This window comes from Malassezia japonica, chromosome 2, assembly GCF_029542785.1.
Source record: "Malassezia japonica chromosome 2, complete sequence".
Taxonomy (NCBI): Eukaryota; Fungi; Basidiomycota; class Malasseziomycetes; order Malasseziales; family Malasseziaceae; genus Malassezia; species Malassezia japonica.
The window spans coordinates 853,076-880,189 of NC_083371.1; the positions used below are offsets into that span (position 1 = coordinate 853,076).

The 27,114-nt window shown below is 61.9% G+C and overlaps 13 protein-coding genes and 1 non-coding gene across 14 annotated transcripts; 8 read left to right on the top strand and 6 right to left on the bottom strand.

Moving 5' to 3' along the window:
- Window positions 1–48: 48 nt before the first annotated feature.
- Window positions 49–2,074, top strand: MJAP1_001573 (uncharacterized protein; the record flags this gene model as incomplete). Its single annotated transcript, XM_060265527.1, has 4 exons — window positions 49–261; window positions 285–395; window positions 418–1,188; window positions 1,211–2,074. 4 exons carry the CDS (start codon window positions 49–51, stop codon window positions 2,072–2,074), a joined length of 1,959 nt encoding a protein of 652 aa, XP_060121510.1.
- Window positions 2,075–2,603: 529 nt separating this feature from the next.
- On the top strand, window positions 2,604–5,072 carry WRS1 (tryptophan--tRNA ligase; the record flags this gene model as incomplete). The annotated part of the gene is made up of 5 exons (XM_060265528.1): window positions 2,604–2,872; window positions 2,895–3,908; window positions 3,978–4,081; window positions 4,104–4,122; window positions 4,145–5,072. The coding sequence occupies 5 exons, from the start codon at window positions 2,604–2,606 to the stop codon at window positions 5,070–5,072; spliced, it is 2,334 nt and encodes a 777-aa protein (XP_060121511.1).
- A 3-nt stretch (window positions 5,073–5,075) lies between these two features.
- On the bottom strand, window positions 5,076–6,906 carry MJAP1_001575 (uncharacterized protein; the record flags this gene model as incomplete). Its single annotated transcript, XM_060265529.1, has 2 exons — window positions 5,076–6,593; window positions 6,616–6,906. 2 exons carry the CDS (start codon window positions 6,904–6,906, stop codon window positions 5,076–5,078), a joined length of 1,809 nt encoding a protein of 602 aa, XP_060121512.1.
- A 53-nt stretch (window positions 6,907–6,959) lies between these two features.
- On the top strand, window positions 6,960–8,358 carry MJAP1_001576 (uncharacterized protein; the record flags this gene model as incomplete). Its single annotated transcript, XM_060265530.1, has 5 exons — window positions 6,960–7,054; window positions 7,077–7,256; window positions 7,279–7,898; window positions 7,921–8,137; window positions 8,160–8,358. The coding sequence occupies 5 exons, from the start codon at window positions 6,960–6,962 to the stop codon at window positions 8,356–8,358; spliced, it is 1,311 nt and encodes a 436-aa protein (XP_060121513.1).
- An 8-nt stretch (window positions 8,359–8,366) lies between these two features.
- Window positions 8,367–10,020, bottom strand: MJAP1_001577 (uncharacterized protein; the record flags this gene model as incomplete). Its single annotated transcript, XM_060265531.1, has 2 exons — window positions 8,367–9,748; window positions 9,771–10,020. The coding sequence occupies 2 exons, from the start codon at window positions 10,018–10,020 to the stop codon at window positions 8,367–8,369; spliced, it is 1,632 nt and encodes a 543-aa protein (XP_060121514.1).
- Window positions 10,021–10,242: 222 nt separating this feature from the next.
- Window positions 10,243–13,716, top strand: MJAP1_001578 (chitin synthase; the record flags this gene model as incomplete). Its single annotated transcript, XM_060265532.1, has 1 exon — window positions 10,243–13,716. The coding sequence occupies one exon, from the start codon at window positions 10,243–10,245 to the stop codon at window positions 13,714–13,716; it is 3,474 nt and encodes a 1,157-aa protein (XP_060121515.1).
- Window positions 13,717–13,766: 50 nt separating this feature from the next.
- On the bottom strand, window positions 13,767–15,754 carry MJAP1_001579 (uncharacterized protein; the record flags this gene model as incomplete). The annotated part of the gene is made up of 5 exons (XM_060265533.1): window positions 13,767–13,804; window positions 13,828–14,564; window positions 14,587–15,100; window positions 15,144–15,587; window positions 15,610–15,754. 5 exons carry the CDS (start codon window positions 15,752–15,754, stop codon window positions 13,767–13,769), a joined length of 1,878 nt encoding a protein of 625 aa, XP_060121516.1.
- A 172-nt stretch (window positions 15,755–15,926) lies between these two features.
- On the top strand, window positions 15,927–16,958 carry MJAP1_001580 (cytochrome-b5 reductase; the record flags this gene model as incomplete). The annotated part of the gene is made up of 1 exon (XM_060265534.1): window positions 15,927–16,958. The coding sequence occupies one exon, from the start codon at window positions 15,927–15,929 to the stop codon at window positions 16,956–16,958; it is 1,032 nt and encodes a 343-aa protein (XP_060121517.1).
- Window positions 16,959–17,090: 132 nt separating this feature from the next.
- On the top strand, window positions 17,091–17,189 carry MJAP1_001581. The gene has a single exon. It is a non-coding gene; the product is annotated as a tRNA-Asn (tRNA).
- Window positions 17,190–17,362: 173 nt separating this feature from the next.
- Window positions 17,363–18,164, bottom strand: RPB5 (DNA-directed RNA polymerases II 24 kDa polypeptide (RNA polymerase II subunit 5); the record flags this gene model as incomplete). Its single annotated transcript, XM_060265535.1, has 4 exons — window positions 17,363–17,409; window positions 17,456–17,553; window positions 17,652–18,058; window positions 18,093–18,164. 4 exons carry the CDS (start codon window positions 18,162–18,164, stop codon window positions 17,363–17,365), a joined length of 624 nt encoding a protein of 207 aa, XP_060121518.1.
- A 196-nt stretch (window positions 18,165–18,360) lies between these two features.
- On the bottom strand, window positions 18,361–21,723 carry MJAP1_001583 (uncharacterized protein; the record flags this gene model as incomplete). Its single annotated transcript, XM_060265536.1, has 1 exon — window positions 18,361–21,723. One exon carries the CDS (start codon window positions 21,721–21,723, stop codon window positions 18,361–18,363), a length of 3,363 nt encoding a protein of 1,120 aa, XP_060121519.1.
- A 325-nt stretch (window positions 21,724–22,048) lies between these two features.
- On the top strand, window positions 22,049–24,873 carry RGA2 (Rho-type gtpase-activating protein; the record flags this gene model as incomplete). The annotated part of the gene is made up of 2 exons (XM_060265537.1): window positions 22,049–24,722; window positions 24,839–24,873. The coding sequence occupies 2 exons, from the start codon at window positions 22,049–22,051 to the stop codon at window positions 24,871–24,873; spliced, it is 2,709 nt and encodes a 902-aa protein (XP_060121520.1).
- Window positions 24,874–24,881: 8 nt separating this feature from the next.
- Window positions 24,882–25,860, bottom strand: MJAP1_001585 (uncharacterized protein; the record flags this gene model as incomplete). The annotated part of the gene is made up of 5 exons (XM_060265538.1): window positions 24,882–25,174; window positions 25,197–25,377; window positions 25,400–25,507; window positions 25,530–25,660; window positions 25,683–25,860. The coding sequence occupies 5 exons, from the start codon at window positions 25,858–25,860 to the stop codon at window positions 24,882–24,884; spliced, it is 891 nt and encodes a 296-aa protein (XP_060121521.1).
- A 49-nt stretch (window positions 25,861–25,909) lies between these two features.
- Window positions 25,910–27,110, top strand: MJAP1_001586 (uncharacterized protein; the record flags this gene model as incomplete). The annotated part of the gene is made up of 3 exons (XM_060265539.1): window positions 25,910–26,410; window positions 26,433–27,030; window positions 27,070–27,110. 3 exons carry the CDS (start codon window positions 25,910–25,912, stop codon window positions 27,108–27,110), a joined length of 1,140 nt encoding a protein of 379 aa, XP_060121522.1.
- Window positions 27,111–27,114: the final 4 nt, after the last annotated feature.

Genomic DNA, 27,114 nt, shown 5'->3' on the forward strand with positions numbered 1-27,114 from the left:
GTGCATTCGGGGTGCGGAGTGTCGGTTGTTCGATCAGTGCTGTGCACCATGAGCCGTGAGATGGAAGGTGCACAAAAGGTGCCAGAGTCCGACGTGGTCCCGGAATCTGTGGATTCCGAGGTCGAGAACGAGGCTCTTCCCGGTGCGGGCGGAGCTGAGGAAGCTGCTCCTGCAGAACCCGCCCCGGAAGCGTACAAGTCATCGAATGCTTCCACAAGAGTGCACACGCCTACCGTGCTAGGAATTGCGGTGGTGGACTTTGTATGTCGTACGCATTAACGCAGAATCATCTTGTGGGCCCCCAAGTGGAATTCGCCTACCCTTCGAGTCTACTAGACAACGAAGAGCTGAGTGCGCAGCTGCCCTTTTTGGCCCTTCCCGATGGGAGCCACTTGGTACGTGCATGGGCTAACTCAGTCTGAGGAAGACTTTTGCTATTTCCATATGCTGTGCAAGTCACTGTACCCCAGCACCATCTTTGGTATTTCGTGCAACCGCCAAATCAATGCAGATGCCCTGATTAACAAGGGATCGCAGGTGACTCGGAGCATGGTCCAAAAAGCGATTGTTGTCCTCGCGACAAAGCCCATATTTGGCCCGCTGCGCGAAAAGCTCGGCATGGTGACGCGCGCCTTTTTTGCCCAGCGCGACCTTAACAACCTGTCCCTGTTGGAAGATTTCCATGGGACACTGGAGATGAGCTTGCGTATGGGCACGGTGGGCGAATCCAGTCATGCCTTGGACGGCGGTAGTGCACTGTATATGGGCACTTCGCTACGCGAGTTTATTTACCATTGGCGCTTCAAAGCGCTGTCCTTGGTCAAGCTTCTGCTCCTCCAGCGCAAGATCCTGTTTTTTGGATACCCTGTCGAGCGGCTGTGCATGCTCCAATACAACCTGGTCGCACTGATTCCCGCTCTACTCTCGTCGCTGGAAGACTCTGCGTCGCCTGAGCTGCACAGTCAGTCGGACGGGCGCGTGAAGGCAGAGTCGCTCAAGATGTCGGACCGACACAGCCTCTTGTCGTTTATGGGCCTACCGCTTGCCCTGTTTAGCGAGGATGCCTTTTTCCAGCCGTGTTGTCCTCTGCAGCAAATCGATACACTCAAATGCGGCTCGTGGCTGGTGGGGACGACCAACAGCATCTTTAAGCAGCAGCGCTCGTACAAGCCCGATGTGGTGGTTGACGTACGTACTGTCACTTACCCAGCTTGAGCACACCCAGTTGCAATTCAATGATCCTGCGCTGAGCAATGCCGTAACGCTCACGCCCTCCGACCGCAGCTGGATGGACCAGGTTATCAACGTCGTGCTCGAGACGTGGAACGAGGGCGATCCGACGCAGCCGACCTTGATGCAGTACGAAGGCAGCGACGACTACCTCCGTGCTCGCTTTGAGGAGTACATCTTTGGCTTCTTGTCTACGGCCAAGTATGCCAACCAGCTGCCGCCGACTCCGCCGGATACGCCGGTCGATCCCCAGTCGCCCACGGCGCAGTTTGGTGCCGAGGCCATCGACCTTTTCCGAGCGACGCGTGTCTTTAAGGAGTGGGACGCGCTCACCGACGATACACTGTGCGACCTGATTGGGTGCAAGCACCCATGCTCTGGAAAGGTCACGGCTCTGTCGGATGCTGCCCTCCGTCTGTCTGCTGGCCTGCACGATCTGCGCATTGATGAAAGTCTCGCACCGACGCGCGAGGCGATCGGTGCCGCATTCCAAGCTGGCAGCGCTGGCCTGTCCAAGGTTGCCAGCTCGTGGCGCACAGACCTCGCAAAGCTCAACACGGGCTGGAACTCGCCCCGGGCCGGGCGCTCGGCGAACACGAGCGTGGATCTGACACACAACCCCCCCGACCTTGAAGGCGTGTCGACGCCTACGTCAGAAGCTCCGCCCGGGTCCGCATCGACGTCGCCTGCGCCGACGTGGGACTCACGCAAGCAAGAGGCCCTGTCTACATTGCAAGCAACAGGCGCACAAGGCTATGCTGCACTCGGCAACCTAGGCTCTTTCCTGTCTGCCAAACAAAAGGCCTGGTCGTCGCGTCGTCCGCGGAACGAGGATACCCAATAATGCGCACTGCGTACTAGCTAGTTCTATACCCTGCATAGCACTCTTGCACGATTTTGTATTAACGACGGCTCTGCGTCTCGGCCTCTGTGGTCAGTGACACAACGCACCTCGCCGGGTCGCATCCTCGAGCAGCTGCGTGTCGACAGCGGCCGCCGGGATGTGAACGTAGCGCACGACCGAGCCACGAATGAACGTCGAGCGCACAGCGCTCTGTGGTCAGACACAAAACATACCATGTGCGGGTAGCGGCCCGGGTCAAGCACCTTGATGTCGTCCAGCTTGAAGTTGAGGAACCTGCGGTCAGACATGCGACGTACTGGTCGACGCTCTTGAGCGTTCCCTGGATAGCCAGATCATTTTTCAGCTCGACGGTAACCGTCTGGCCGGTAAGCGTCTTGAACGCCGAGAACATCAACTAGGGTTAGCGCATCCTTCCCACTTACCATCTTGCAAGCAATCGACGCGACGGTGGAGAAGCGCCCGGCACAAATCCCCGATTGCTGTGTCAGCAAAGGTGTGCAGAACTACGATGGAGACGCTTACGAAGGATCTCGAGAAGACCTCGGTTACGCCTGTCGCGGGCGATGCCGCGGCTGCTCCGGACTCGGCGCAGAAGGTTACGCCGTGGGACGTCGAGGGTGGCTTCGTCGATGGAAAGCAGGTGTCGATCGACTACAACAAGCTCATTAAAGAGTTTGGCACGAAGCCCATTGACGCTGCGCTTCTCGAGCGCTTTGAGCGCGTTACCGGCCGCAAGCCGCATCCTCTGCTGCGCCGCGGCAGCTTCTTTAGCCACCGGTACGTCCCCTTGCTAATTCAGCGAGCTTGACCTGATCCTGACGCGCTACGAGCAGCAAAAGCCCTTTTACCTCTATACCGGCCGTGGCCCCAGCTCCTCGTCGATGCACCTGGGCCACCTGATCCCCTTTCTTTTTACGCAGTGGCTGCAGGACGTGTTTGATGTGCCGCTGGTCGTGCAGCTGACTGACGACGAAAAGTTCCTGTTCAAGAACGAGCTCAAGATTGAACAGGCGCAAAAGTTTGCGTATGAGAACGCGCGCGACATTATTGCCTGCGGGTTTAAGCTGGAAAAGACGTTTATTTTCTCCGACCTTGACTATGTCGGCGGCGCCTTTTACCAGAATGTCGTGCGCATTGCGCGGTACATTACCGTAAACCAGTCGAAGGGCACCTTTGGCTTCAACGACAGCGACAGCATCGGCAAGCTGCACTTTGTCGCCGTCCAGGCCGCGCCCTCCTTCTCGAGCTCATTCCCCCAGATCTATGGCTCGAAGACGGACGTGCCGTGCCTGATCCCCTGTGCGATTGACCAGGACCCCTACTTCCGCCAGACGCGCGACGTCGCGGTGCGTCTCAAGTACCCCAAGCCGAGTCTGATCCACTCCAAGTTTTTCCCCGCGCTCCAGGGCTCGCAGACGAAGATGAGCGCGTCGAACGAGACGTCGAGCATCTTTATGCACGACACGCCGAACCAGATCAAGAACAAGATCAACAAGCACGCCTTCTCTGGCGGTCAGGAGACGCTCGAGGAGCAGCGCCGCCTGGGCGGCAACCCCGATGTGGACGTCAGTTTCCAGTACCTCACCTTCTTTGTCGACTCCGACGAGGAGATTTCGCAGATTGCGGAGGACTACCGCGCCGGCCGCCTGCTCACTGGCGAGCTCAAGAAGCGCTGCATCGCCGAGCTGCAGCGTGTCGTGAGCGACTTCCAGAAGCGCAAGGCCGAGGTCTCGGACGAGACGCTGAAGCAATTCATGGATCCCACGCGCAAGATCGACCCTACGCCCCCGATCCCCCACAGCCAGGCCGCGCCGTAGTTGGTCCGAACTCGTCACGTGATCATAGCGCCCCGACGCTGCGCTCGTCCTTGGCCTCGACATAGACGCAAGCACGGCGCGCCGCTTTCTATGCCCATGTCTGGAGTGAGCGTCGCGCGGGTGTATCCCGACGCGAATGAGAAGCACGGTAGAGCGTGGTGGGATTATGGTACGTGCGCTTACTGACCCAGACAACCTGCAGTTGCAATGGTACGCACTCACACTCACACAGGGGAACCCAGGACCATTTTGAGATCCTGCAAAAGGTCGGGCGTGGCAAGTATTCGGAAGTGTTCGAAGGTATTAATGTCGCCTCGTCCGGCTACGATAAGTGCATTATCAAGGTGCTGAAGCCTGTCAAGAAAAAGAAGATCAAGCGCGAGATCAAGATCCTGCAGAACCTGATGGGCGGCCCCAATGTCGTGCAGCTGATTGACGTGGTGCGCGACCCTCAATCCAAAACGCCCTCGATCATCACGGAGTATGTGAACAACACCGACTTCAAGACGCTTTACCCTCGGTTCTCCGACTTTGACGTCCGCTACTACATCGCCGAGCTGCTCAAGGCGCTCGATTTTTGCCATTCGCGCGGCATTATGCACCGCGACGTGAAGCCGCACAATGTAATGATTGACCACGAGAAGCGCCAGCTGCGCCTCATTGACTGGGGTCTCGCGGAGTTCTATCATCCCTATACCGAGTACAACGTGCGCGTCGCGTCGCGCTACTTCAAGGGGCCCGAACTCCTGGTCGACTTCCAGGAGTACGACTACTCGCTTGACATGTGGAGTCTCGGCTGCATGTTTGCGAGCATGGTCTTCCGCAAGGAGCCCTTCTTCCACGGCCACGACAACTACGACCAGCTCGTCAAGATCGCCAAGGTGCTCGGCACCGACGGCCTGTTTGCTTACCTCGAGAAGTACAATATCGAGCTCGACTCCCACTACGACGGCATCCTCGGGCGGTACCAACGCAAGCCGTGGCCCCGCTTCGTCACGCCCGAGAACCAGCGGTATATCTCGGACGAGGCACTCGACTTCCTCGACAAGCTGCTGCGCTACGACCACCAGGAGCGCCTCACGGCGGGCGAGGCTCAGCAGCACCCCTACTTTGACCCAGTGAAGAACGCGGCAGGGAACGTGAGTAGCGAGAGTGCATAGTGCCTATTCTACAGGATTACTATGCTTCCGGACCATCTCGTACATGTAGGACAGACTAGGCAGGGGGAGCTGCGTCGTCCCGTCCTGGACCGCCGTCGAGCCGTTCCAGCCGCTGAGCGGGGGGGCCGCGTACCACAGCGTCTTGCCCTCGGCATCTTGGCGGAAGAGGTCGCGGGTCGCAGCGGGCAGCGCGCTAAACGTGCCTTCGGCGCGGTGCGCGACAAAGACCGGCGCGAGGCCAGGCACGCTCGGCGCACGGCTCACCTCGACGTCGTGCAGCACGCCAGCGTTGCGCGCCGCATCGCGCAGGCGCACAATGAGCCCATCGGGCACACTGTAGCGCATGCCCAGCGCAATCAGCTCGCCGTGCGTCGCATCGGGGTGGGAGAGCAGCGCCTGCTGCACGGCCGCGTACGACGCAGGGCTCGTGCGCCGCGCAACGTCGCTCGCGACCATATGAAATGCGGCGTACGCACGCAGGCGGTCAGGGTGCGCCGCATTCAGGCCTGCGACGGCGGGGCGCGGAGGCGCCGCGGCCGGCGTGGGCGCCGCGGCCTCGGCTGCACTTACGCCCGTGTCAAACAGGTCGCGGTACTCGTGTGGCTCGTCGTCGCGCCGCGCATGCTCGAGAAGCACGCCAAAGCCGGGCGCGTACACGTTGCTCGTGAGCAGCGACGCGCTGCGCTTCGGCACCTCGCTCGGCACGGCAAAGATGGTCATGGGCGTGTGCTTTGCACGCACGTCTACCGGCACGCAGCTCGCCCAGCTCTGGATTTTGTGGAACTCATGCGTGCGCACGTCGTACTTGGACTCGACAATGTACAGCGGGACATTCGGTGTGCTGTACTCGGCCACCGGACGGGCCCGCGTGTACTTGGTGTGGAACAGGACGAGGACCTCTTCCATGATATCTTCGAGCGCGTGCTCGCCAAACACGCCCGTCTTTACCACCTCGTTCTCGGCAAAGAGGCGTGAGTCTGCGTGGGACGTCTGCTCGGGCCGGTAGTACCAGCAGGCGGTGACAAAGATGCCCGGCGTGCTCTTTTTTTGGTACACGCGAAAGAGCTGGCCGACGATCGGCCGCGAGGGATCCACCGGGTTCATGAGGTGCACCCAGTCGCCTGCGCGGTACGCGCGCCCCTTGAAGTAGGCGTGATCCAGGGCCTTGTGCACGTCGGTCGCCGCGTCGCTCGGCTCGTTTCCCGGCCCGTATGCGCTCGAGGCAAAGTAGTGCGACGCGTGTGCCCCAGAGCGGCGCGCATCGACGACGTCAATGTCGGTCGCGCGCGCCTTGACGTGGCTCTTGCCCGACGCGTCGTGCAGCGCGCCTTTCGACGGCGTCAGCTGCTGGTAGAGCCGCTGCAGCGTGATCATTTCCTTGTAGCCCGGCGTCCCCAGGCCATACCACGTACGCGCATTCGAAAAGAGCTGGAGCATGTCCTGCTCAAACAGCGCCGGCTGCGCGTACTCGCAGTGCACGATACGGTGCGTAATCGCATGCAGCGAGGTCGGGCGTGCAATCTGGGTCAGCGTCGCGACGTACACGCTCGTAGTACTCTGGATTATGCTCCTGCACAGGACACTCTTCCAAGGGATCGCTCAGCACGCGCGTCTTGTCGTCCGCACCCGCGTCCTGCTCGACATTGCCGAGCTCCACGTCGCGTACGTGATGCAATATTTGCGCGCACATGGCATGCATGTTTTCCGCGTCGCGCGCGCGGCACCATACCCAGCCCGTGTCCTGATTCGTCTGAAACACGGAGCGCTCGCGGGTAGGCTCGCCGCTCCCGACGCACAGGCCCAGCGAGTAGAGCGGGTCCGCTTCGTCGCTCATGGCGATCGCGAACGCGTGCCCGATCATCGGGCGATTTTCGCCTCGCGTTCGCCATGTCGGCGGCAAATGGGTATGCGGTCGGCGCCGGGCTCGTGCTGCTGGTCGACGTGCTCTGGACCGCGTCCAACTTTCTGGCGAATACAGTGCTGTATGTGGTTTGACTTACACAGCACACATGGGTACAATAAGCCGTTTGCCGTGACCTACCTGAGCACTGCGAGCTTTGTCGCGTACCTCGTGCCGTTTGCGTTCTTGTACTGGTACCGCGGGAAGCCTTCCGCGGAGGATGCGCCGCCGCAGTGGTACGAAAAGCTGGGCTTCCGCCTGCCCCCGATGTACCCCCCTCCCGCGTACGTCGCAATGCTCACGCAGGGATCAAGTGCGCGAGTCGCAGCGCAGCCTTTTGCGCGCGCCGAGCGACGGGCGCCCGCTGCGCCCGTCGTCGATCGACGGCCGGCGGCCGTCGAGCAACCTGAATATGCGCGTCGATGCTCCAGACGCCATGGCCACCCGCCCCCGCCGCGCCTTGTCGCGTGGCCGCAGCTTTACGAAGCGCGGCACCGAAGAGTCGCAGGAGCTCACGCGCGACGCACCACCTAGCTACGGCTCCGAGTCGGACGGATCCGAGGCGGGCGACGCGTTGCACCTAGTGCCCGCGTCCGAGCTTCCCCCGCTGTCGCTGAGCGAGACCGCGGTGCTCTCGATGCAGTTTGCCGTCGTGTGGTTTGCGGCGAACTGGACGTTTGTCGCGGCGCTTGGCTACACGAGCGTGGCGAGCGGCACGACGCTCGGCTCGTCGAGTGGCTTCTTTACGCTGCTGCTCGGCAGCATGGTCGGCACCGACTCGTTCTCCCCTGGCAAGCTCGCGTCGGTCTTTTTGAGCTTTTTCGGTGTCGCGCTCGTGGCGTGGGCGGACAGCGGGGCGCCGCACGCAGTCGGCGTCGCGCCCCGCCCGATCCTCGGCGACGTGCTCGCGATCGTCTCGGCAATGTGTACGTGGGAATGCTGACGCAGGCTATGCGCTGTACGTGACCCTCTTGAAAATGCGCATCGGGTCCGAGGACCGCATCTCGATGCCCCTCTTTCTCGGCCTCGTCGGCCTGTTTAATCTCGTCGCATTCTGGCCCGTGGGCCTCGTGCTGGACCTGATCGGCATCGAGCCGCTCGCCTGGCCCTCCGACGGGCTGATGTGGGCGGGCCTCGGGGTGAATATGGCCATCACCGTGGTGAGGTACGTTTTCGTTTTAACGCAGCGACTTTGCGTACCTGCTCGCGATGCTCAAGTCGTCGCCGCTCTTTACCACAGTCGGTCTCTCGCTGACAATCCCCATGGCGGCGCTCGGCGACGTGGTGCGCGACCCTGCGTCGATAAACATGCAAAACGCCCTTGGCTCTGTGCTGGTGCTCCTGAGCTTTGGCGCGATTGCTTGGGAAGAAAATTGGACCGCCTAGCGTGCTATTCACATGCTGCACCGCTCGAAGCACCGACGCGCGTGCTCCTGGCGGTGGATAAATCGTACATACTCCATCAAAAAGTGCGCCTGCTCTGCCGTTTCAATGGCGCGCAGGCTGCGCCGGCGGCGGACCACCTCGATCAGTTTCAACACGGTCTGGAGGACGCTCGCCGAGTCGTTTTGGGCCTCGCGCGCAGCGCTTGCGAGCGACACGTCGAGCGGCACAGGCGCCGCCGACGGCATCACAAAGCCCATCTTGAGTGTCCAAATCGCTGCGACCAGGCCCGCGCGTCCGACACCGCCGCGGCAGTGGACAAGGATCGAGGAGCCGCGCAGCGTATAGGTCAAAATCAGCGCCGTAATCATAATGTCGAATTTGACCAGGTCCGTCGGCGCAAAGCCCTCGGCAATCGGCAGCCGCACGAGGTCGAGGCCTTGCGACGCGACTTCGTCCATGTACTCGGCGCACGGCGAGCCGAGGAGCGTCAGCTCGTCGTCGTCGAGGCAGCACACAATCGCACGCACGCCCATCGCGCGGTAGCGCACGAGGTCCATTTTCAGGTCGCGGCACACACTGCTGCGGCCACGCACCGGGGCATTCATTCGCACCTTTTTGCCCGGGCACGACGAGAGGATCATGTTGCCGATCTGGTGGGGGCGCTGCGCGCTCTCCGCCATCGTCTCGGGCGACTCTTTGCACGGCTCCACGGTGCGTGCAAGCTCGTCGAGCGACACGGTCGGGGGCAGGCGGATCAGCTGCTCGCCGCGCACCTGGCCGGTGAGGTGCTCCTCCGGCTCGCCGAGCGCGTGCACAAGGTGCGACGCAAACTCGCCCGGGGGAATCGGCTCGCCCCGCTGCAAGTAGCCCCACGAGGAGCGTGGCAAAGGCGTGTCCGAGCGCCCCGGCGCAACCTGCGCGAGCTCGGCATACTCGCGGGGAAGGTGTTTTAGGACGTGCTCCGAGAGCATCGGCACCATGCTTGGCGGCAGGATAGGGCTTACATGAATTGGGTGCGTGTCGCTCGTCTTGATTGTGCACGGCGGATTCGGCACCTGCGACATGCCGCCCGTGCCGTCCATGCACGCCATCTGCATCGCATCCCGGAACGCCTTTGTCATCATAGGCGGGGTATCATTGGGAATGGACAGTGGGCATGGCGCAGGCGTTTCTTCGGGTCCCAGGACGCCATCGAGGTCTGCCGCATCGTCCATGCACGGCGACGCACGCGGGGTAGTGTCGGTGGCGTCGTCCTCCGGCGACGACACTTCGGTCGACTGATGCAGTTTCCAGCTCCAGGCATTCCCCTCGATCTCGCGCTGACGCGCGAGGATCGTGTTCGTGGCGAGGGGCTGCTGCAGCGACATGGGCAAGTAGGCATAGGGTGCGCCTGGGTCAGTGGCGCAACGAACCTCCATAGCCAAATTTTAGTGTGCTATAGGTGCTCAGATGGTACTGGCTTGCGAGCGGCGCACAGTTCATCAGCTCAATCCAGTCGCCACGCCCCGTCTGCAGCACCGACTGGTAGACGTCGTGCGCGAGACGGTCGCGTTCGATGAATCCGGGCGCAGCCGCGCCGTCATCATGCTGGTGCGATGAAACGCTTTGCTCCGACACGCCGCACGCTCCACGTACGGGCGCCGGAAGCGCAATAGAGTCCATGGCAGCAGCACGTCCAGGCCTCTTCCAACGTCCGTGCAGCGTGGTGGCAAGGCGTTGGCGCCACCTACACGTGCTGCAACGTAATCTCGGCCGAATTTAAGGTGCAGACGCGTTCCAACGCTTTTACGCGCCTGCAGCGACGGAAATACCGCGCGCGAAACGGGTCGTGACTTGCTTCTGCCGTGAGATCTGCAGTGACTTGCGCGTGGTTGCTCTGCTACGATGCTGCCTCAGCTAAGTCGTAACCGCACGACGGCCAAGTCGTTCATTCGGCGGCCGGGTGCAGAAAACGACGATACAACCATCCCGGTGCCGGATGGCAGCCAACCTCCCCCTCTGCGCCGGCCGACCCGCATCGCGCGGTCTCATACTCTGTCGCGACCAGAGCGTGGGCATCCGCTCACACCGCTGCTCAATCCGGACGGCGAGCCGAATGACCCATTTGCGGACCCTACGCCAAAGGGGCCACTGCGTAACTGGTGGCGCTACCTCGCCATGGGAGCAACGTTCTGGGCGCCGCCTACGGTGCTCAATGCGTGCGGCAAGCATAACTCGGCCGTGCGTCAGGCATGGCGCGAGAAGGTCACGCTCGTACTCATTGCGGCTACTCTTTGTGCTATCGTCGCCTATATTACCGTGGGGTTGCAGCGGTCCTTGTGCCAGTCGGACCAGGTCTTTATTCCCCTCAAGGACGCAAAAGGCATGTATGCCATTGGGGGCGAGGCGTATAATGGTACCCATCCCAAGTTCCCTGTGGGTATTTGGAATCTCGCTAAAGAGGAGTCGGCGGTCGACCTCTCCCCCTACATTGGCCATCCCGCGGGCTCCATTCCTGCGTGCGAGGGCCTGTCGGGCGCTTTTGCCAAGGCAGACGTCTGCATGCCTCTGCCGGATCATGATGGCTGTATTGCCGAAGCGACAGATGACTTGCAAGACAAGCTCGGTCTGAGCACAAACCATTCCATGATTGGGTACGAATGGCAACAGGTCATGGACACCATGAATGGCCAGAACGGCAAGCAGCTCATGGCCATGGACGGTTGGGTGCTCAACATGTACCCTTACCTACAGATCAACAAGAGGCCCATCCCGGGTGACTTTGTGGACGAAGCCATCCGCTCGCACTTCCAAGAGGCCAACGCACAGGGCCCGGACGCGACGCGCCGCTTTGTCCGCCGCGCGGACACGCGCAAGGCAATGAACTGCCTTAAACAAAAGTACACGGCCGGCCGCATCAACTACCTGTCGTCCGGCTGCTTTGTTGCCGAGATTATCCTGTACATCTCGCTCATTGTCATTCTGGGCATCGTCATTGTGCGTACGGCTATGGCGATCTGGTTCCACTTTATTGGATCGCGCAGGCTTATGAAGCCTCCCCCCCCGGTGCCGGGCTCGAAGCAGAGCCGCCGCGTCTCGCACCAGGTCCTGCCGGCCGATGCCGGCTCGCACGACCCCAGCGGTGTCGCGCCGTGGGCCTCGAAGCAGATGCCGCCGCCGTCCCGCCTCGGGGCCTCGTCGACCAGCGCAAGTGCTGGCGCACCGCTCAGCCTCCCCACGGCCATGACCCAGCGCGAGATCGGCAATGACCCCTACGTCATTTGCCTTGTCACGTGTTACTCGGAAGGTGCCGATGGCATTTCGGCGACGCTCGCGTCGCTGAGCAAGACGGAATACCCCGCGAACCGCCAGCTGCTGTTTGTCGTCGCAGATGGTATGGTGACCGGTGCCGGCGAGTCGATCAGCACGCCTGATATTTGTGTGAGCCTCATGAGCCCCGACCCCCGCTTTGGTACGCCGATGCCGATGAGCTACACGTCGGTCGGCACCGGAAAGAAGGCGCACAACATGGCGCTCGTGTATGCGGGCCACTACATCCACCCGTCCGGCGGCGAGCCTGTGCCGATGGTCGTCGTCGCCAAGTGCGGTACGCCGGCGGAAGCGAACGACAAGAAGCCGGGTAACCGTGGTAAGCGCGACTCGCAAATGGTCCTCTTGCACTTTTTGCAGCGCGTCACGTACGATGATCCCATGTCGCCGCTCGACTACGACCTTTTCCGCAAGGTGCATGCGCTGATGGGCGTCACGCCCGACTTCTTCGAGTTGATCCTCATGGTGGATGCGGATACCCTCGTCTATCCCCCGGCCCTTCGCAGCCTGTGCAACGCCATGATGACCGACAGCCGCATCATGGGTGCCTGCGGCGAGACGCGTATTGAAAACAAGTCGCAGAGCTGGGTCACCATGATCCAAGTCTTTGAGTACTTCATTTCCCACCACCAGATCAAGGCGTTCGAGTCGGTGTTTGGTGGTGTGACGTGCCTGCCGGGATGCTTTAGCATCTACCGTATCAAGGCCCGCAAGGCCAGCGACGACGACTGGGTTCCCGTCGTGATCAAACCGGAAGTGATTCGCGAGTACAGCCAGTCCATCGTCACGACGCTGCACCAAAAGAACCTCTTGCTGCTGGGTGAGGACCGTTTCCTGAGTACCATGATGCTCCGTACCTTCCCCCACCGCAAGATGGTCTTTGTGCCGCAGGCGGTGTGCCGTACCGAAGTTCCCCACACCTTCCGCATGCTTCTCTCGCAGCGCCGCCGCTGGATTAACAGTACGGTGCATAACCTCATGGAGCTCGTGCTGGTGCGCGACTTGTGTGGTACTTTCTGTTTCTCTATGCAGTTTGTCGTACTGATGGACCTCATCGGTACGCTGGTGCTGCCCGTGGCCATTTGCCTTACCTATGTGCTAATCGTCCTGTCGGCTGCCTCGGGTCTGCACAACTTTGCGTCGGCCATTCCGCTGATTATGCTTCTCGCGGTGCTCATTCTGCCGGGTGTGGTCGTGGCAATGGCCACGTTTAAGTTCCCCTACCTCGGCTGGCTCGTGATCTACCTCATCTTCCTGCCAGTGTGGAACTTGATTCTCCCCGCCTACTCCTTCTGGCACTTTGACGACTTCTCCTGGGGTGAGACACGCAAGGTCGAAGGTGAGGCCAAGGGCGAGAGCCACGATGTGGCGGATGAAGAGGGCTACGATGCGATGAAGAGCGTTCCGCTCCGGCAGTGGGAGGACTGGGAGCGCTCGCGCATTCGCAAGCAGAAGCGCGACGAGCGCCGCCGCATGGATATGCAAAACCAGTTCGGCGAGGGCTTCTACAACGACACTAGCGTCGAGCCGATGCAGGACACGCGCCTCGCGCCGGCCATGCCGCCGCCGCGCATCGACCGCGACGACGCTACGTCCGTCTCCTCCGACTGGAACGACGACCGCTGGGGCGACCAGGTCGGCGGCTACAACGAGAACGAGACACCGCCCGACCTGCTCCCCAACGCCCGCCCTGTATCGGTGATGCAGGCACATCGCATGTCGAGCGTTTTCAACGAAAACGATCTGGAGGACCTCTTGCAGCGCGGCTGGGACGAGAACCCCAACCCGCTCCGCCCCAAGACCAAGGGGCCTTTCCAGAGCATCCCGAACCACTCAATCGTCTCGCTGAACAACGAGGATCCCCTGTCGGACAGCGGCAATCCCCGCGAGTCGATCGACGTGGGCAGCCTGCCTGCACCGATCCTCGAGCCGAGCTCGGACAAGGTCGCGGCCTCGTCTGCCGTGGGCGCAGGACACAGCACGCACGCGCGTAACCGCTCCTACGGTGGCCTCCGGTTCGACACCCCGTACGACGCGCCGAAGCGCTAATGCACCAAGCCACATTCGTTGTCGACTATTGACGTATATATTCATTTGCGCTACTGGCGCTTGATCTGGGCGCACCGTAGACGGTTCACTTGCATAAGTCACAATACGTACCAGCTGCACCAAGATCCACACGCCGGGGACGCGCAAGGAATCCATCATGGCGCCCAGCGCTTTGCAGCGCATCCACACCGTGCTCTTCGACAAGCCGCTCCAGCGTATCCACCAGCTCGCGCAGATGGGCAACGGGGGCACCGCTCATGCCCTGACGGCCAAGCAGGCCGTCAGGCTGCGCCCACTGCCGCAGGACCGTTTCGATGGCTCGCGTCTGGCTCGCGTGCACGAGCTGGGGGACGGCATGCAGATCCAGCGTCTCGTCGCCGTACTGCACAAGAAAGCGGTGGCGCGTCGAGACTTTTCCACGCGGCTCGAGTGAGGGGAGGCGCACGGTGCGCAGCCACGCCGCTTGGGCGGCCACCGAAAAGAGGGCAGGGTCGGGGAGGCCCGGCGCAGGCTGCTGTGCCACGAGCTCCTTGGCGGCGCGCGTCACGTCGCGCATCTTGTAGCGCTCCATCTGGACCACGACATCGGCCTCGCGCAGAAAAGCGCTCGAAGAGCCGCACACTAGCGCGATCGTCGCGCCGGTCTGCTCGACCAAGTCGCGCGCGCGCGCCACCAGCGGCGTAATGGGCTCGTCGGGCACGAGCGTCTTCATGGTCGCATCGCGCACCAAAAAGTTGGACGCGGTCGAGTCCTCGTCAAAAATGAGCAGGTCTGAGCCGAGCTCAAGCGCTTCCATCAGCGCAGCGGCACACGACGTGCTGCCTGACGCATTGCTAGTCGAAAAGTGGCTGCGTCAGCAGGAAGGCGTACCTCGTATCACTTCCATCCGGCAGGTTGGAAATGAACGGCGAAATGTCCACTTGGCTGACCGGACGGCCGTCCTCGGACCGGATGCTTGCTGCAGAGGGCGAGACCGAGACAAACTCACGTCCGTCGCCGGGAATGTGGTTGTAGGTGCCGTACGCCAGCGCCGAGAGGAAGGTCGACTTGCCGTGGAATCCGCCGCCAAGACACACGTACAGCGACTTTTTTGCGATGCCGAGGCCCTTGATCTTTCCACGATTCGGCAGCGTAAGCGTGACCTGGAGCTCTTTGGGGCTCTCGAATGCGACGCACGGCGGCGACGGCATAGGAAGGTCCGACGCGCCCGACGCACGCGCAAGCACGGCGCCATTCGGAAGAAAGCCGACCAAACCGTGGGCACTTAGCATGCCACGAAGCGCGTCTTGGTCCTCAATCGAAAAGATGTGCTGCTTCAAGTGTGCAGCATCGCAGCTGCTGTAAAACAGGGCGTGCTGCGCCAAGCTCGGCACGTTTTCGCACACTGTGTCAGAGGAGATACGTACAGACTGTAGCGGCCAAAGCACCCATGATGCTGCGGCCACGCGCAGGAAGGCCGACAAGGAAGCGTACCTCGATCCCTTCATCGTCGATCTGCACCGCAGTGCGCTCGAGGACCTGCTGCCCGGGCTCGTCGACTTCAATCTGTCCCCCTTTGCCGCCGGACCAGCCGCCACTCGAGAGGCGCTGGTCGTAGCGCTTGGACGTACATGCATCGTAGACAGTACGCAACAAGTAGTCCGCCAGTGCCACACGACGCGTGCGCGTGCTGTACAGCTCCAGCGGGAACTGCGCATGTGCATGCGGAATTTTGAGGCGGGCCTTGCTTGGCGCTGCGTACGGATCCGCCTGGGCATGATCGAGTGTAAATGCAAACTTTTCAAACGACCATGTCCCCTCAATGTCATGGTACGCAGGATACGGCCGGTTGTCGTGCGCGTGCAGCCAGGCATCCAAGTCGGAAGAAGTGCCTGGGTGAGTTAGGCGACGTACCCAAGACGTCAGACGTGCGCGTACGCTTAGCGCCGCCCGACCAACTACCCCCTCTACCGCCATGTCCTCCGGCGCTTCCACCGTCGCGCGCGCCACCGCGGCCGTACTTTTGCTTGTAATAGGCCCCACGTCCTCTACCGCTCATCTTTGTCGATCCGGGCCGTGCACTGCAAGCTGCAGGGCAAAAGCCAAGACTTTGTCAGCATTAGGTAAGATGACGCAAGGAAGGGCACGGAAGGGCCCAAGCGGCGGGTATAAGTCGGTGGTGCCAGCGTTAGGGCCACCCCGGGATAAGCCTTTGCCTCTTAACCATCACTATGCTGTTCCGCCCTACGACGACTTTCGCTACGGCTACCCGCGGTGCTGCCCGCTCCTCCCTGAAGCAGGCCGTCCGCCCTTTCTCCCAGGCCCGTGCTTACTCGACTCCTACCTCGAGCAACAAGCAGTCGAACCTTCCTCTGTACCTGTCCCTTGGCGGTATTGCCGGCATTGGTGCCTGGTACGCCATGGGTGGTCTCGACGGTAACCTGAAGGCCAAGATCTCGGAGCTCAACGCCGACGATGGTGGTGCCGCCCTCTCTTCGGAGGAGTTCCGTGAGCTGAAGCTCAAGGAGGTCCGCCCTTACAACCACGACAGTGCGCTCTACGTCTTTGAGCTGCCTGACAACAAGAAGTCGGGTGTGTTCACTGCCTCGTGCATTGTTATCCGCGGCGCCGGTGATGAGCCCAAGGACGACAACGACAAGCCCATCATCCGCCCCTACACCCCCGTCAGCTCGCCCGAGACCCAGGGTGAGATGGACCTGCTCATCAAGCACTACCCCAACGGTAAGATGACCCAGCACCTGAAGACCCTCAAGCCGGGTGACTCGATCCGTGTCAAGGGCCCCAACCCTAAGTACAAGTACCAGGCAAACGAATTCCAGGAGGTTGGTTTGATTGCCGGTGGTTCGGGTGTCACCCCCATGTGGCAGCTGATCGATGCTATTATTAGCAACCCCTCGGACAAGACTAAGGTCACCCTGCTTTTCGGTAACAAGCAGGAGGAGGACATCCTGCTCCGCGAGAAGTTCGACCAGATCAGCAAGGACCCTCGCTTCAAGATCGTCAACTTCCTCGACTCGCCCCCTAAGGGCTGGAAGGAAGAGGAGGGCTATATCTCGGCTGACTCCGTGAAGAAGTACCTGCCCTCGCCTGACCTCGGTGACAAGACCAAGATCTTTGTCTGTGGTCCCCCCGGCCAGATCAAGGCGATCAGCGGTCCTAAGAAGAGCTTCACTGACCAGGGCCCCCTTGTCGGTGCCCTTGCTGATGCTGGCTTCAAGGCCGAGCAGGTGTACAAGTTCTAAATAGAAAATTACAACCGCAACCAAATCGTACGCAAAATCTTCCCCGAAGAGCCCGCGTGGTCCGAGGGCCGTGCGGGGACATTACCCCACTGCATTATGTACCCAAGTGCGGAACGAAATAACAGCACGCTTGACCCATTGGTACAGTGGTTAGCACGTGGAGCTGTTAATACTGGTCGATTATTCGACTACAAAACTCTAAGGTCGCTGGTTCGATTCCAGCATGGGTCGCTTTTTTTGCACCACGAATGAGGGCAACTTAGGCTGTTGTGATGGCGCAGAGCACCGTGGTGCCTTTATTTTGCCAAGCACATGGTGTATACGTACACACGCTTCTCTATATACTCTTTTTCACATTCCCCGCCAATACCCACACAGCTTTTTTGGAAAGATTGATATATTCATTACATGCAGATCCGGTACGAACAGTAACGGCCACTAGTCTCGGACGCTATCCCAAGTGTCAGTACCCCGCTCAGTGCGATAGTAATACGTACGCCGAGTGATCTTGACGACCTGACCGCGCGACAGGCCAAAGTAGCGAGCCACGGGGTCCACTTGCTGAATGCGCGGGAGCTGCGACTCTTTCAAGCGGCTGTAGTGTGATGTGCAACAAAAAGGATCAAAAGCAATTTAGCCAAAGGGCGCGCATACGTTAGTACCGGGTTCCCATTTCGAGTGTGCAATACGTACAAGCGCTGGAGCAAGTCCTTCTTCTCCTCCGGCGTAAGCACTTCGTGCTTCGGCACAAGCTGGTGGTGCGTGATGTTCACCAGCAAGAAAGCCTCTTCGAAGTCTTCCAGAACCAGCTGAAGACGCATGGCCTCAATGACCTTTTTCGCAGCGCTCGTCATCTTGTCGCTCCAGATGATGATGCCGCGCGTAATGTTCTTTTCTTCGAGTACATTAATGAACTGACGCATGGTCTTCACACCGACGTTGCGCTCCATCGAATAGAACACAAACACGCGCTCGTCCGGGTTGTCACGGTGCGACGTGAAGAAGTTGAGGCGGCTGCGGTCAATGACGCCGTTGGTCGAAAACTGCGCCTTGAACGAGTCGAGGTCCATGTTGATCTCCTCATCTGCGACCTCGTACCCCTAGTGTTAGTTTGACACTCCCCTAAACACCTACCCTATCCGCGACAAGCTCGTGGATGGTGCGGTTGATGCGCCAGAGCCTAGCAGCCTCACGCTCCTCGTTCATCGTTATGCAACGTCTCAAAAGTTTCGTCCGCCGACGGAACCTCGAGTCACGTGCAGGGCGGGGCAGCGGAAGGGAAACGGTATACGAAACTACGGCGCTGCTGGCAGCGGCCAATGTACGAGATTGGAAGGGGAATCTAGAGCCAGGCCAAAGCGGCGGTGGCTAGGTATTCGGAGGACAGATTCCTCGTGTGCAGCTACTGCTTGTCAAAAGCAATCTGGGCGAGCACACGAGACACTTCGTCCATGGTATCCGGGGCTGCACCGGGACTTGTGGGGTTGCGCATCAGACCCATGTTCCCGTGGCGAGACGCAGGCCCGTTGCCGGGCCCATGCATCATGGCAAGGTTCGGCATTTGATGCGCGTGTTCTCCGATCGGGTGGAATCCGTCAATGTCGTTGCCCATGCCGCTGTTGCCGTGCATGCCAAGGGGCAGGCGGCTGAGCGGATGCGGGGGGAATGCAGAGGGCGGCACGCCCGAAGGCACGCTCGTGCCCATCGCGTCTGGCCTGCGGATGGGCTGGTGCGGGTGGAAGGCCGCATGCGCACGGCTGTTGTCCGGCTTGCCCATCGCCGGGTCGCTCCCTGCAAAAGGGAAGGCCATCGGCGCGGAAAATGGAGAAAACATGCTGGTGTTTTTGGACGCGTGCGTGTTCATCTCAGACATGGACGGAAGCGGTGCGCCCCACACCGGGTTGGAGAGACTGGATCCGTCCGTGTAGCCCGGGGTATAAAAGGAGGGCATCAAATGGGTATTCGAAGTCGAGTCGAACGCCATGCCGCCCGGCGCGCTGGGCTGCTCAAACAGCGCCTTGAGATCCTTAGCGCCGGCGCCCGCAGCGCTGGAGCTCGCGTCGTCGTACCGTGTCCCGGCGGCAGCGACAGACGCGGCTGTCGCGGCGGTATCTTGGTGGAAGGTATCAGAGGCAGCGGTATCAAGCGGTGGAGACATGAGCGAGGTGGAGAAAGGCGGCATGGGCGTCTGGAAGGCGTCCGCCGACGGCGTGCTGGTCATGTGCACATTGTGCTGTGCGCACAGCTCGTCGAGCATCGACTTGGCCATCGGCAACAGCTCGAGATTAGCGCGCGGGACCGACAGGCGGAGAGAGCACTCGCCCTGGTCGTTCGCGGCGCGGTGGCCGGTGGTGAGCGTGATGCCGAGCTCCTTTTGGACGCGCTCCTGGAGCAGCGTGTAGTCCTTGGACTCGAGCATTGCGCCCAGCTCGTACGAGTTGGGCACCACGACCTCTGCCTCGAGCGGCACATGCTGGAGGAGCATTTGGACCGCCACGGCGATCTGCGACTCGGGTCCAAAGATTTGCACCACGTCGAGTGCCGATTCGCGGCGGGCGAAGCGGACAACGCAACGCGTCTTGCGCTCGATCTCGTGCATGTGCACCGCCTTTTCGCCGAGGAGTGCGCGCTGGTGTTTGCGGGGCACTGCCACGGTTTCTGTGACAAAGTCCTTGTCCTTGGGGCTTACCAGCTCCATGACCGAATTTTTCAGGTTCTCGAGGTTGGACGAGTTCTTGGATGGCGTGCGCGCAATGACATTGTCGTCATTGTCCATGTAACCGCCCAGAGCCGCAAACTCTTCCGCGTTGGAGAACTTTACATACACACCAAACTTTTTCATGATGCGCTGAATATTTTTTCCGCCGACGCCAATGATGCGCTTGTGGTAGGCCTCTGGGACGTGGAACGACATTTCTGCCGGGAGCTCTTCCTGCAAGAGGCCAAGGCCCTGCAGTGCCGCGTCCAGTTCCGTGCCCAACACGTCGATCAAAAAGTTGTAGTCGTTGAACGGCTCGAAGCGAATGCGCACGCCGCAGTGCTCCATAATTTTGTTGATCTTGCCGTTCTTTTTCCCGCTGATGAATTCGCGGTGATCGGTCGCAAGCTCAAGCTGGAAGCGGAACTCGTACGTGTAGTGCTTGAGCGTCGGCACGCGCATCAGCTGACGCAGTGCCGTGCGCACCTCGCGGTCCAGACCCGAAATTTCAAAGTGGTTGTTTTGGAAGACGATTTCGGCATTGGTGCCCGCGCTGATGTTCGTCACGATCGACGAGAGGACGCGCGTGTCCGGCTTGGATGAGAGACCGAGGGCATCGTACGAGCCCGGAAGCAGCCAGACGTTGGCCGTGTAGTACGGCGAAACGAGCTGCATGAGCGTGCGGATGCTGCGCTCGACGTCGACGCGGTTCGTGCCGAGGACTGTGACCTGGCCCTGCTGGCTTCCAATCATGGGAAGCTCGAGGAAGGTCGAGTTGTCGAGCATCAAGAGGCGGAGCGCCTCGAGGCGCTCTTGCAAGAGCCAGTCGATCTTGCGCGGCATCATCGTGACGGTTTTCGACACCTGCGTCTTGGCCTTGGATGCAGTCAGCTGCAAAATCATGTCGCGCGCCCGCTGCGTGTTGTAAAAGCGGCCGGTGATGTACACAATGTTGCGCTTGCTTGCGACCGCCGCCGGCGTGCCGCTCTGGAGCACGCCGGCGAACGGCGACGAGAGGTAGACGGTGGTCTGCGTCTCTTCCTCGATAAGCTGCAGAACGCCACGCTTGCGGCCCGCGCTGATGTGGTGCAGCTTGCGGTCGATTTCAATCTGCTCGACGTGCAGGCCGTGCAGATGGTCGAGGTACAGGAGGAGTTGTACGCGTGCAAACTCGATCGACTCGATCGAGCCCGCGACGACAAACTGCACGTTGCGGTCCACCTCGAGGCCCGCGCCGAGCTCGACGCCGTGTGAGTCGAGCTGCATGGCAGTGATCTGCGTGTTGGACAGCTGCATGATCTCGTCGAGCTTGGCGCGCACGTCAGCGTGCACGACATCGTTGCTCGGCGTCTGCGTGTCGTTGGACGTGGCGACAACGTCTGCGCACGGCACCTTTACAAGAACCTTCCACGCAAACGGCAACTCTTGGAGGAGCGCGCCGCGCGCGTCTTGCACCTGCGACTGCGTGCCGCACATGTTGAAGCTGTACTTGGGCGATGTGGAGCTCGGAACCGATGCCTGCGCATGCTGCAACGATGCGGTGGATGCAGAGCGCGCCGGTGCGCTTTCGCCAGGCTCCGACGCGCTGGGGAGCCGCGACAAGGGCGACTGGGCGAGCGGGCCAGGGGAAAACGGCACTTGGTGCGGGGATGCGGCGAGCGATCCGTCCGGTGCGCCTTCCGAGCACGGCGCAATGTTCACGAGGCAGTGGTGCTTGTTCATCACCATTTGCCCGAGGCGCGGCACGACCTCGGCGAGATCAAAAGAACTGAACGAAGGGCTGCGGGATGGCGCATCGAGCGACAAGTCCGTGCTGTCCGTCCCCGAGGGCGTGCGCTCCGGCCGGCCAGGCGCAGCATCGGGTGACCGCATCGCACCTGGGCGCATCGAGCCAGGGGCCAAGGCGCCCGGGGGCGAGACGGCGAGTCCCGCGCGGCTGCCGACCACGCGCGACTCGGGAGAGGAGGAGAGGGGCGCGCTGGGCGTGCGTGCGCCGCCATCGGCACGTGGTGTGCCAGCCGGGGGGCTGCCTTTGGGCAGCGTAAATGTGGTGAGATACAAATCCATGGTGCTCGCAGTTGCAGCAATGCCTCTGCGTATGACGTCCGCGCGCTTCGCTCGCACGCGGATAATGCGAGGTACAAGCTGCAGCACCTAGTTTTTTCCGGCTGCTACGCGAGAAGGTGCGTCGCTCTATCGCAGAGGACAAGAACGTTCGTCGTCGCAGACGATCGCCGCTGGTGGGGAGCTTCGCCGGCGCGTCACGCGGCGTCGGCCGGCGCCGCACGCAGCGCCGCGCCACTTCCGCAGCAACTCGGCCGATGGCCCGCGCCGCTGCGTCAGCATCACGTGGATCAGGTCCACCCCGCGCTGTGCAACGCTCGGGCGCCTTATGCACGCACCGGCGGAGGGCGGAGAGGCCGACAGCGTCGCCGTCTCGCGCGCCTCGTCCGGCGCGTCGGGCAGGTCGGAGCGTGTCAAATCGCCCAAGGCCAAGCCAATGCGCTCGCGTGCGTCGTCGAATGCGTCCGTGCCGACGCCCCGCACGCAGGAGGAGTGGGAGTCGATGGTGTGCGAGGCGTGCGGCGAAGGCATCGACGACGACAAGGCGGAAGAGGGCATTGTGCGCATGTCCGAGTGCTTCTGGCACGTTGGCTGCTTTACGTGTATTACCTGTGGGCGCCAGGTGCCGCTCGACCAGGACAATGTGCTGCTGGTCGGCACGCAGCCCATGTGCGGGGACTGCACCTTCAACTGCACCGCATGCAACGAGGTGATCGTCGACGAGGTCATTATGTGCGACCAGGATCCGTACCACACGCACTGCTTCAGCTGCTCGTACTGCGAGCAGCCGATCGAGTCGAATATTTTTGCCAAGATGCCGGGCACGCTCGCTTGTGTCGCGTGCCAGGACCGGATCGGGGACCACGCGCCGGCTGCTGTGCCGGCGACGCGCTCGCCGAGCTTGGGGAACGACGTCGAGACGCTGCACAGTACACGCAACTCGTCCAACGCAAGCGAGTACAGCGCCTCGTCGCTGCCGGTCGACGAGCCGGGCCGCGAGCCGATCGACCTCACCGGGCTCTACCTCGAGGACTCGGCTTGGCGCAGGGGGTCGACCGCGACAGACACGGGCTCGGGCTCGTTCGAGCTCGCGTACGACCGCCTCTCGGAAATGATCCAGACCGAGATCGTCCAGGCGTACTACTCGATGCAGCAGTCGCGGGGGAATACCCCGATGCACGGTCTCGAGGAACGCCTCGCCTCGTCACCGACGCGCGCAGATGCGCGCCGAGGCAGCAGGACACTGCAGCCGCCGACGGTCCGCAAGCAGCTCGCCCGCCGCAGCGACCGCCTCTCGCAGTCGTCCGAGGCGCGCGACCCGTGGAACAGGCCCACGTCGTACACCGACTCGGAGATCATGCGCTCGCTCTCGATGTACGACAGCGAGTTTGACGCGCTGCTTGCGACGCCAGACCTCTCGGCACGCGTCCCGCCCGAGGGGCACGAGGGGCGCCTGTCGCGTGCGTCGATGGAGATCGTCGACCAGATCGCCAACGAGCTCGCGCATGTGCACGACGACGACGACGGGGACGACACGCCCGTGTCGCCCACCCTCATGCGCCCGCGCGACGGGCCGTGGCGCAAAGAGGCGGGCGACGAAAGCGTCTTGCCAGACACCCCGGCGCCGCTCTCGGAGCAAGCGACACTGGAAATGGAGCGCCGCATCGCCCTTGCCGAGCTGCTGGCGATCGACGACGCAGCCGCGCCGCCGGGCGCAAACGCAGGCGAAAAGACGTCGATTCGCAGCCGCGTCGAGCTCGTCTTGCACTCGCTCATGGCACACCTCGACACGGTCAAGCAAGAGTACGCCCAAGAGGTACAGGCGCTTGCCGCGCAGCAGCAGGTCCTGCGCCAAGAGATCCGCCCCATGATGCAGCTGCGTGCAGCGCTGCACCAAGAGAACCAGCGCCTCGCCCAGCGTGCAGACGAGCTCGGTGCGCAGGTCGCGCAGCTCGAGGCGCGCTCGCTGCACGCCCATGTAGAAAAGCCGCTGCCCAAGGCGCAAGAGGCTAACGGCGGTGTGCAGGTGACGCTCTCGCGCCAGGAGTCGGGCGCGTCGGCTGCGTCGCGCCTCGACGCGTCGCTCCCGCCGCTGCCGGTGCCCCGCAAGTTCCGCTGGATCAAGCCGCGCCTCTTGTCGAACCACGAGCTGACGACGCTCGGCGAAACGCTCTTGCAGCCCGCGTTTGAAGTGAAGCGCAGCGCCACATCAGTCATCTCGCCGCCGGTGCCGCCCAAGAATCTGCTCGCGGTGCCGTCCACGGAGCCGGTCCAGACGCACATGCATATCTTCCAGCCGGCCAATGTCCTGCGGCCGTCTGCGCGGTGCTTTGTCTGCAGCCGGAACCTGTGGGGACAGCAGGAGATGCGGTGCACACAGTGCCAGCAAGTGTGCCACACGACGTGCGTCGCACACGTCTCGTCGGCGTGCTCAGCGGCCAACACGCCCCCGGCGCGCTCGCCGTCGGGCAGCCCGCACATGCACAAGCGCTCGCTCTCCTCGTCGGGCGCCTCGATGGTCGGCCGCGCCTTGCAGGAGCAGGTGCAGGTCGAGGGCACGCTGGTGCCCCGCCTCGTCGACTGGTGCGTGATGGCCGTCGAAAAGAACGGCATGGGCGACGAAGGCCTCTACCGCAAGTCGGGCGGCAGCCAGCAGCAGCGACTCATCCTGCAGCTCTTTGACAGCGGCCAGTCGTTTGACCTCTGCGATGCACACCAATTTAACGATATTGGCGCTCTGACGAGCGTCCTCAAGCACTACCTTCGCGAATTGCCCGAGCCGCTCATTCCCAGCGACACCCACGACCTCTTTCTCGACTTCGGCGAGCGGGCCACCTCGACACCGCCCGATGCGGCCCTGCCGGCCATGCGCCGCCTGCTCAAGCGGCTCCCGGACGCGCACCGCGCGACGCTCGGCCGCCTGTGCCTCCATCTGAAACGTGTCGATCAGCACGCTGCGACGACACGCATGACCTCACGAAACCTCGGGCTGGTGTTTGGACGTACGTGGACCTACTGACGCAGCGACCCTCATGCGCGCCCGAGACCCGGCACGGGAGCTGCTGGAAACCAGCACCTATGCACGCACTACCGAATGTACGTCGCGCACCTAACGCAGTCTTGATTGAGCATGCTCAAGCCCTCTTTACATAATGTACATACTATAGGGCATCGATGGACGTTGTAAATACTTCGGCTCCGGACGCGGCCGCGCTCGGTAACGTCCAAAACGCCTCCTCCTCTGGCTGGAGGACAGCAGGAAGAGGGGCAGGCGCCGGTTTTTTGCGTGTGCGCCCTTTGGCTTTGCGGGGGGCGGGCTGGTAGCTCCAGCCGCTCTCTTCCACGAGAAGCGGCTCACAGGCGAGCGTCGTGAAAAAGACATGCAGCGTCGCGTCGAGCGCGCCGGTCGGCGCCGCGTCATAGTCGGGCATCGCGTAGCGCTGGGTGTGCGGACCTGCGTCAGTCGAGCGACCTACTAATCCGTGCGAGCGCAGGCGTGTCGGCAGACATAGAGTACCGCTCCAAATCGTTTCCACAAAGGACAAGGCGCCGCAGGCCGTCCTTGCTCCAGTTGGCACGCAGCAGCGCGTCGTACAGCTCTTTCGGGCAGTGCGGCATGTAGGCGAGTGTCGGTGCGTCGAGCGTATAGGAGCCACACTGCATTAGGTACGCGACCTACCTTGTTGGCGTCCGGGAGGCGCATGCCCAGGCGGCGCACGAGCGCCGCGTCCTGTGCATCAAACAGGGGGTCGTACACCTCGACCGGGCACACGCACGGCGGATGGCACTGGGTCAGAACGACGACCTACCTCGAGTGCGCTGCGCAGCTCCAACAGCATTGCGAGTTGCATCTGTGCGGCCGCGTCCCGCAGCGCGCCGATGCCGAGGCAAAGGATCGATGTCGGCGCACCCTCCCTGTTGCGCACGGCCGCAAAGAGATCTGGGTAAATTACGCGACGTACCCTGCAACCGCTGCTGTGCGGCGGACGCGTGCAGTGCGCCCTGCTTCTTTTGAACGGCATCGACCAGCCTATCGATACGTGCCTCCTTGTCCTCATCGCTGAGCTCGCCCCACGCCTGCGCCGGCGGCGCGGGCGGCGCACGTCGCCGGCGCCCTGGCGTCGTCCACGCCTCGGCCATCAAAATGGTCCAAATTCAACCAGGGCGCCTCCACTTGCTCTCCACCACGATGTCCGGCTCGATGGTGAGCCGCCTGCCGGGCGGTCCCAAGACCGTCGTGGCGTTTCTCGCAATCCTGTTTGCCTACACGGTGCAAACAGAGTCTACGCAACATATACAGCACGCACTGCGCTACGAGAAGCCGCTGCTTCTTCTGTATGTGACACACAGCAGCTTTACCTTTTTGCTTCCGATCCAGTTGTTGGTCCTGCGCGTGACGACCGGCCGGCCGATCTCGCACTTCCTCGGCCTGCTGAAGCGCGACGTGCAGAAGCAGCTCGACCATGTACGCTCGAAAGTGGGCCTCGGGCCCGCGCATACCTCTGTGTCGTTCTTCTTGACGCTCCTCTCGATCCTCGTCCTGATCATGCTCGGGATCACCATCCCGGCCGTGAGCTGGTTCGTGGCGCTTCCCCTGACGAGCATGGCGAACGTCACCTCGATCTACAACACCTTTAGCATTTGGGCCTTGGTGTTTTCGGTCATTTTCCTCAACGAGGAATGGAACTATGTACGTCCCGTGGCTGACCCAGCTCCAAGCCTTTGCGGTGCTCCTCGGCGTCGTCGGCGTGGGTATCGTGTCCTACGCGAGCACGCAGCCAGTCACGATCGCGGCGCAGACCATCAAGCCGATCGTATCGCGTGCGATGCTCGGCAATTCGCTGGCGCTGCTCGGCGCCATCTGGATGGCCGCGTACGAGGTCCTGTACAAACTGATTGCCACCGTGCCGGACGAAAATCACGCCGGCTTCCGGCCGCTCGCGTCGTCGCCCGAGCACGCGGACGAGCACGCAACGCACCATAACGAGGACCACGAAGAGGCGGCGCCGACCGAAGAGCCGCTACCGTTTGGTATGCACGCAATGGCAATGACGTCGGGCATTGGTCTCACAACATTTGTGCTCCTGTGGGCCATGCTGCTTGTCGCGCACTTGGTCGACTTTGAGCCGCTCGCGCTCCCGCCAAATGGCGAGACGCTCGGCTGGATCGTCATGGGCGCAAGCTGCGGCATGATCTTTAACGGGTGCTTCTCGATCCTCCTCTCGCTCTGGGGGCCAGTGCTGGCGAGCATGTCGTGCCTGCTGACGACCGTCATTGTGCAGCTGACCGACCTCGTGTTAGGCGTGCCTTGTACGTGGACGGGTCTGGCGGGCTGTGCCGTGATCGCAGTGAGCTTTGTGTGCTTGCTGCCTTGGGAAAATAAAGGATAGACAT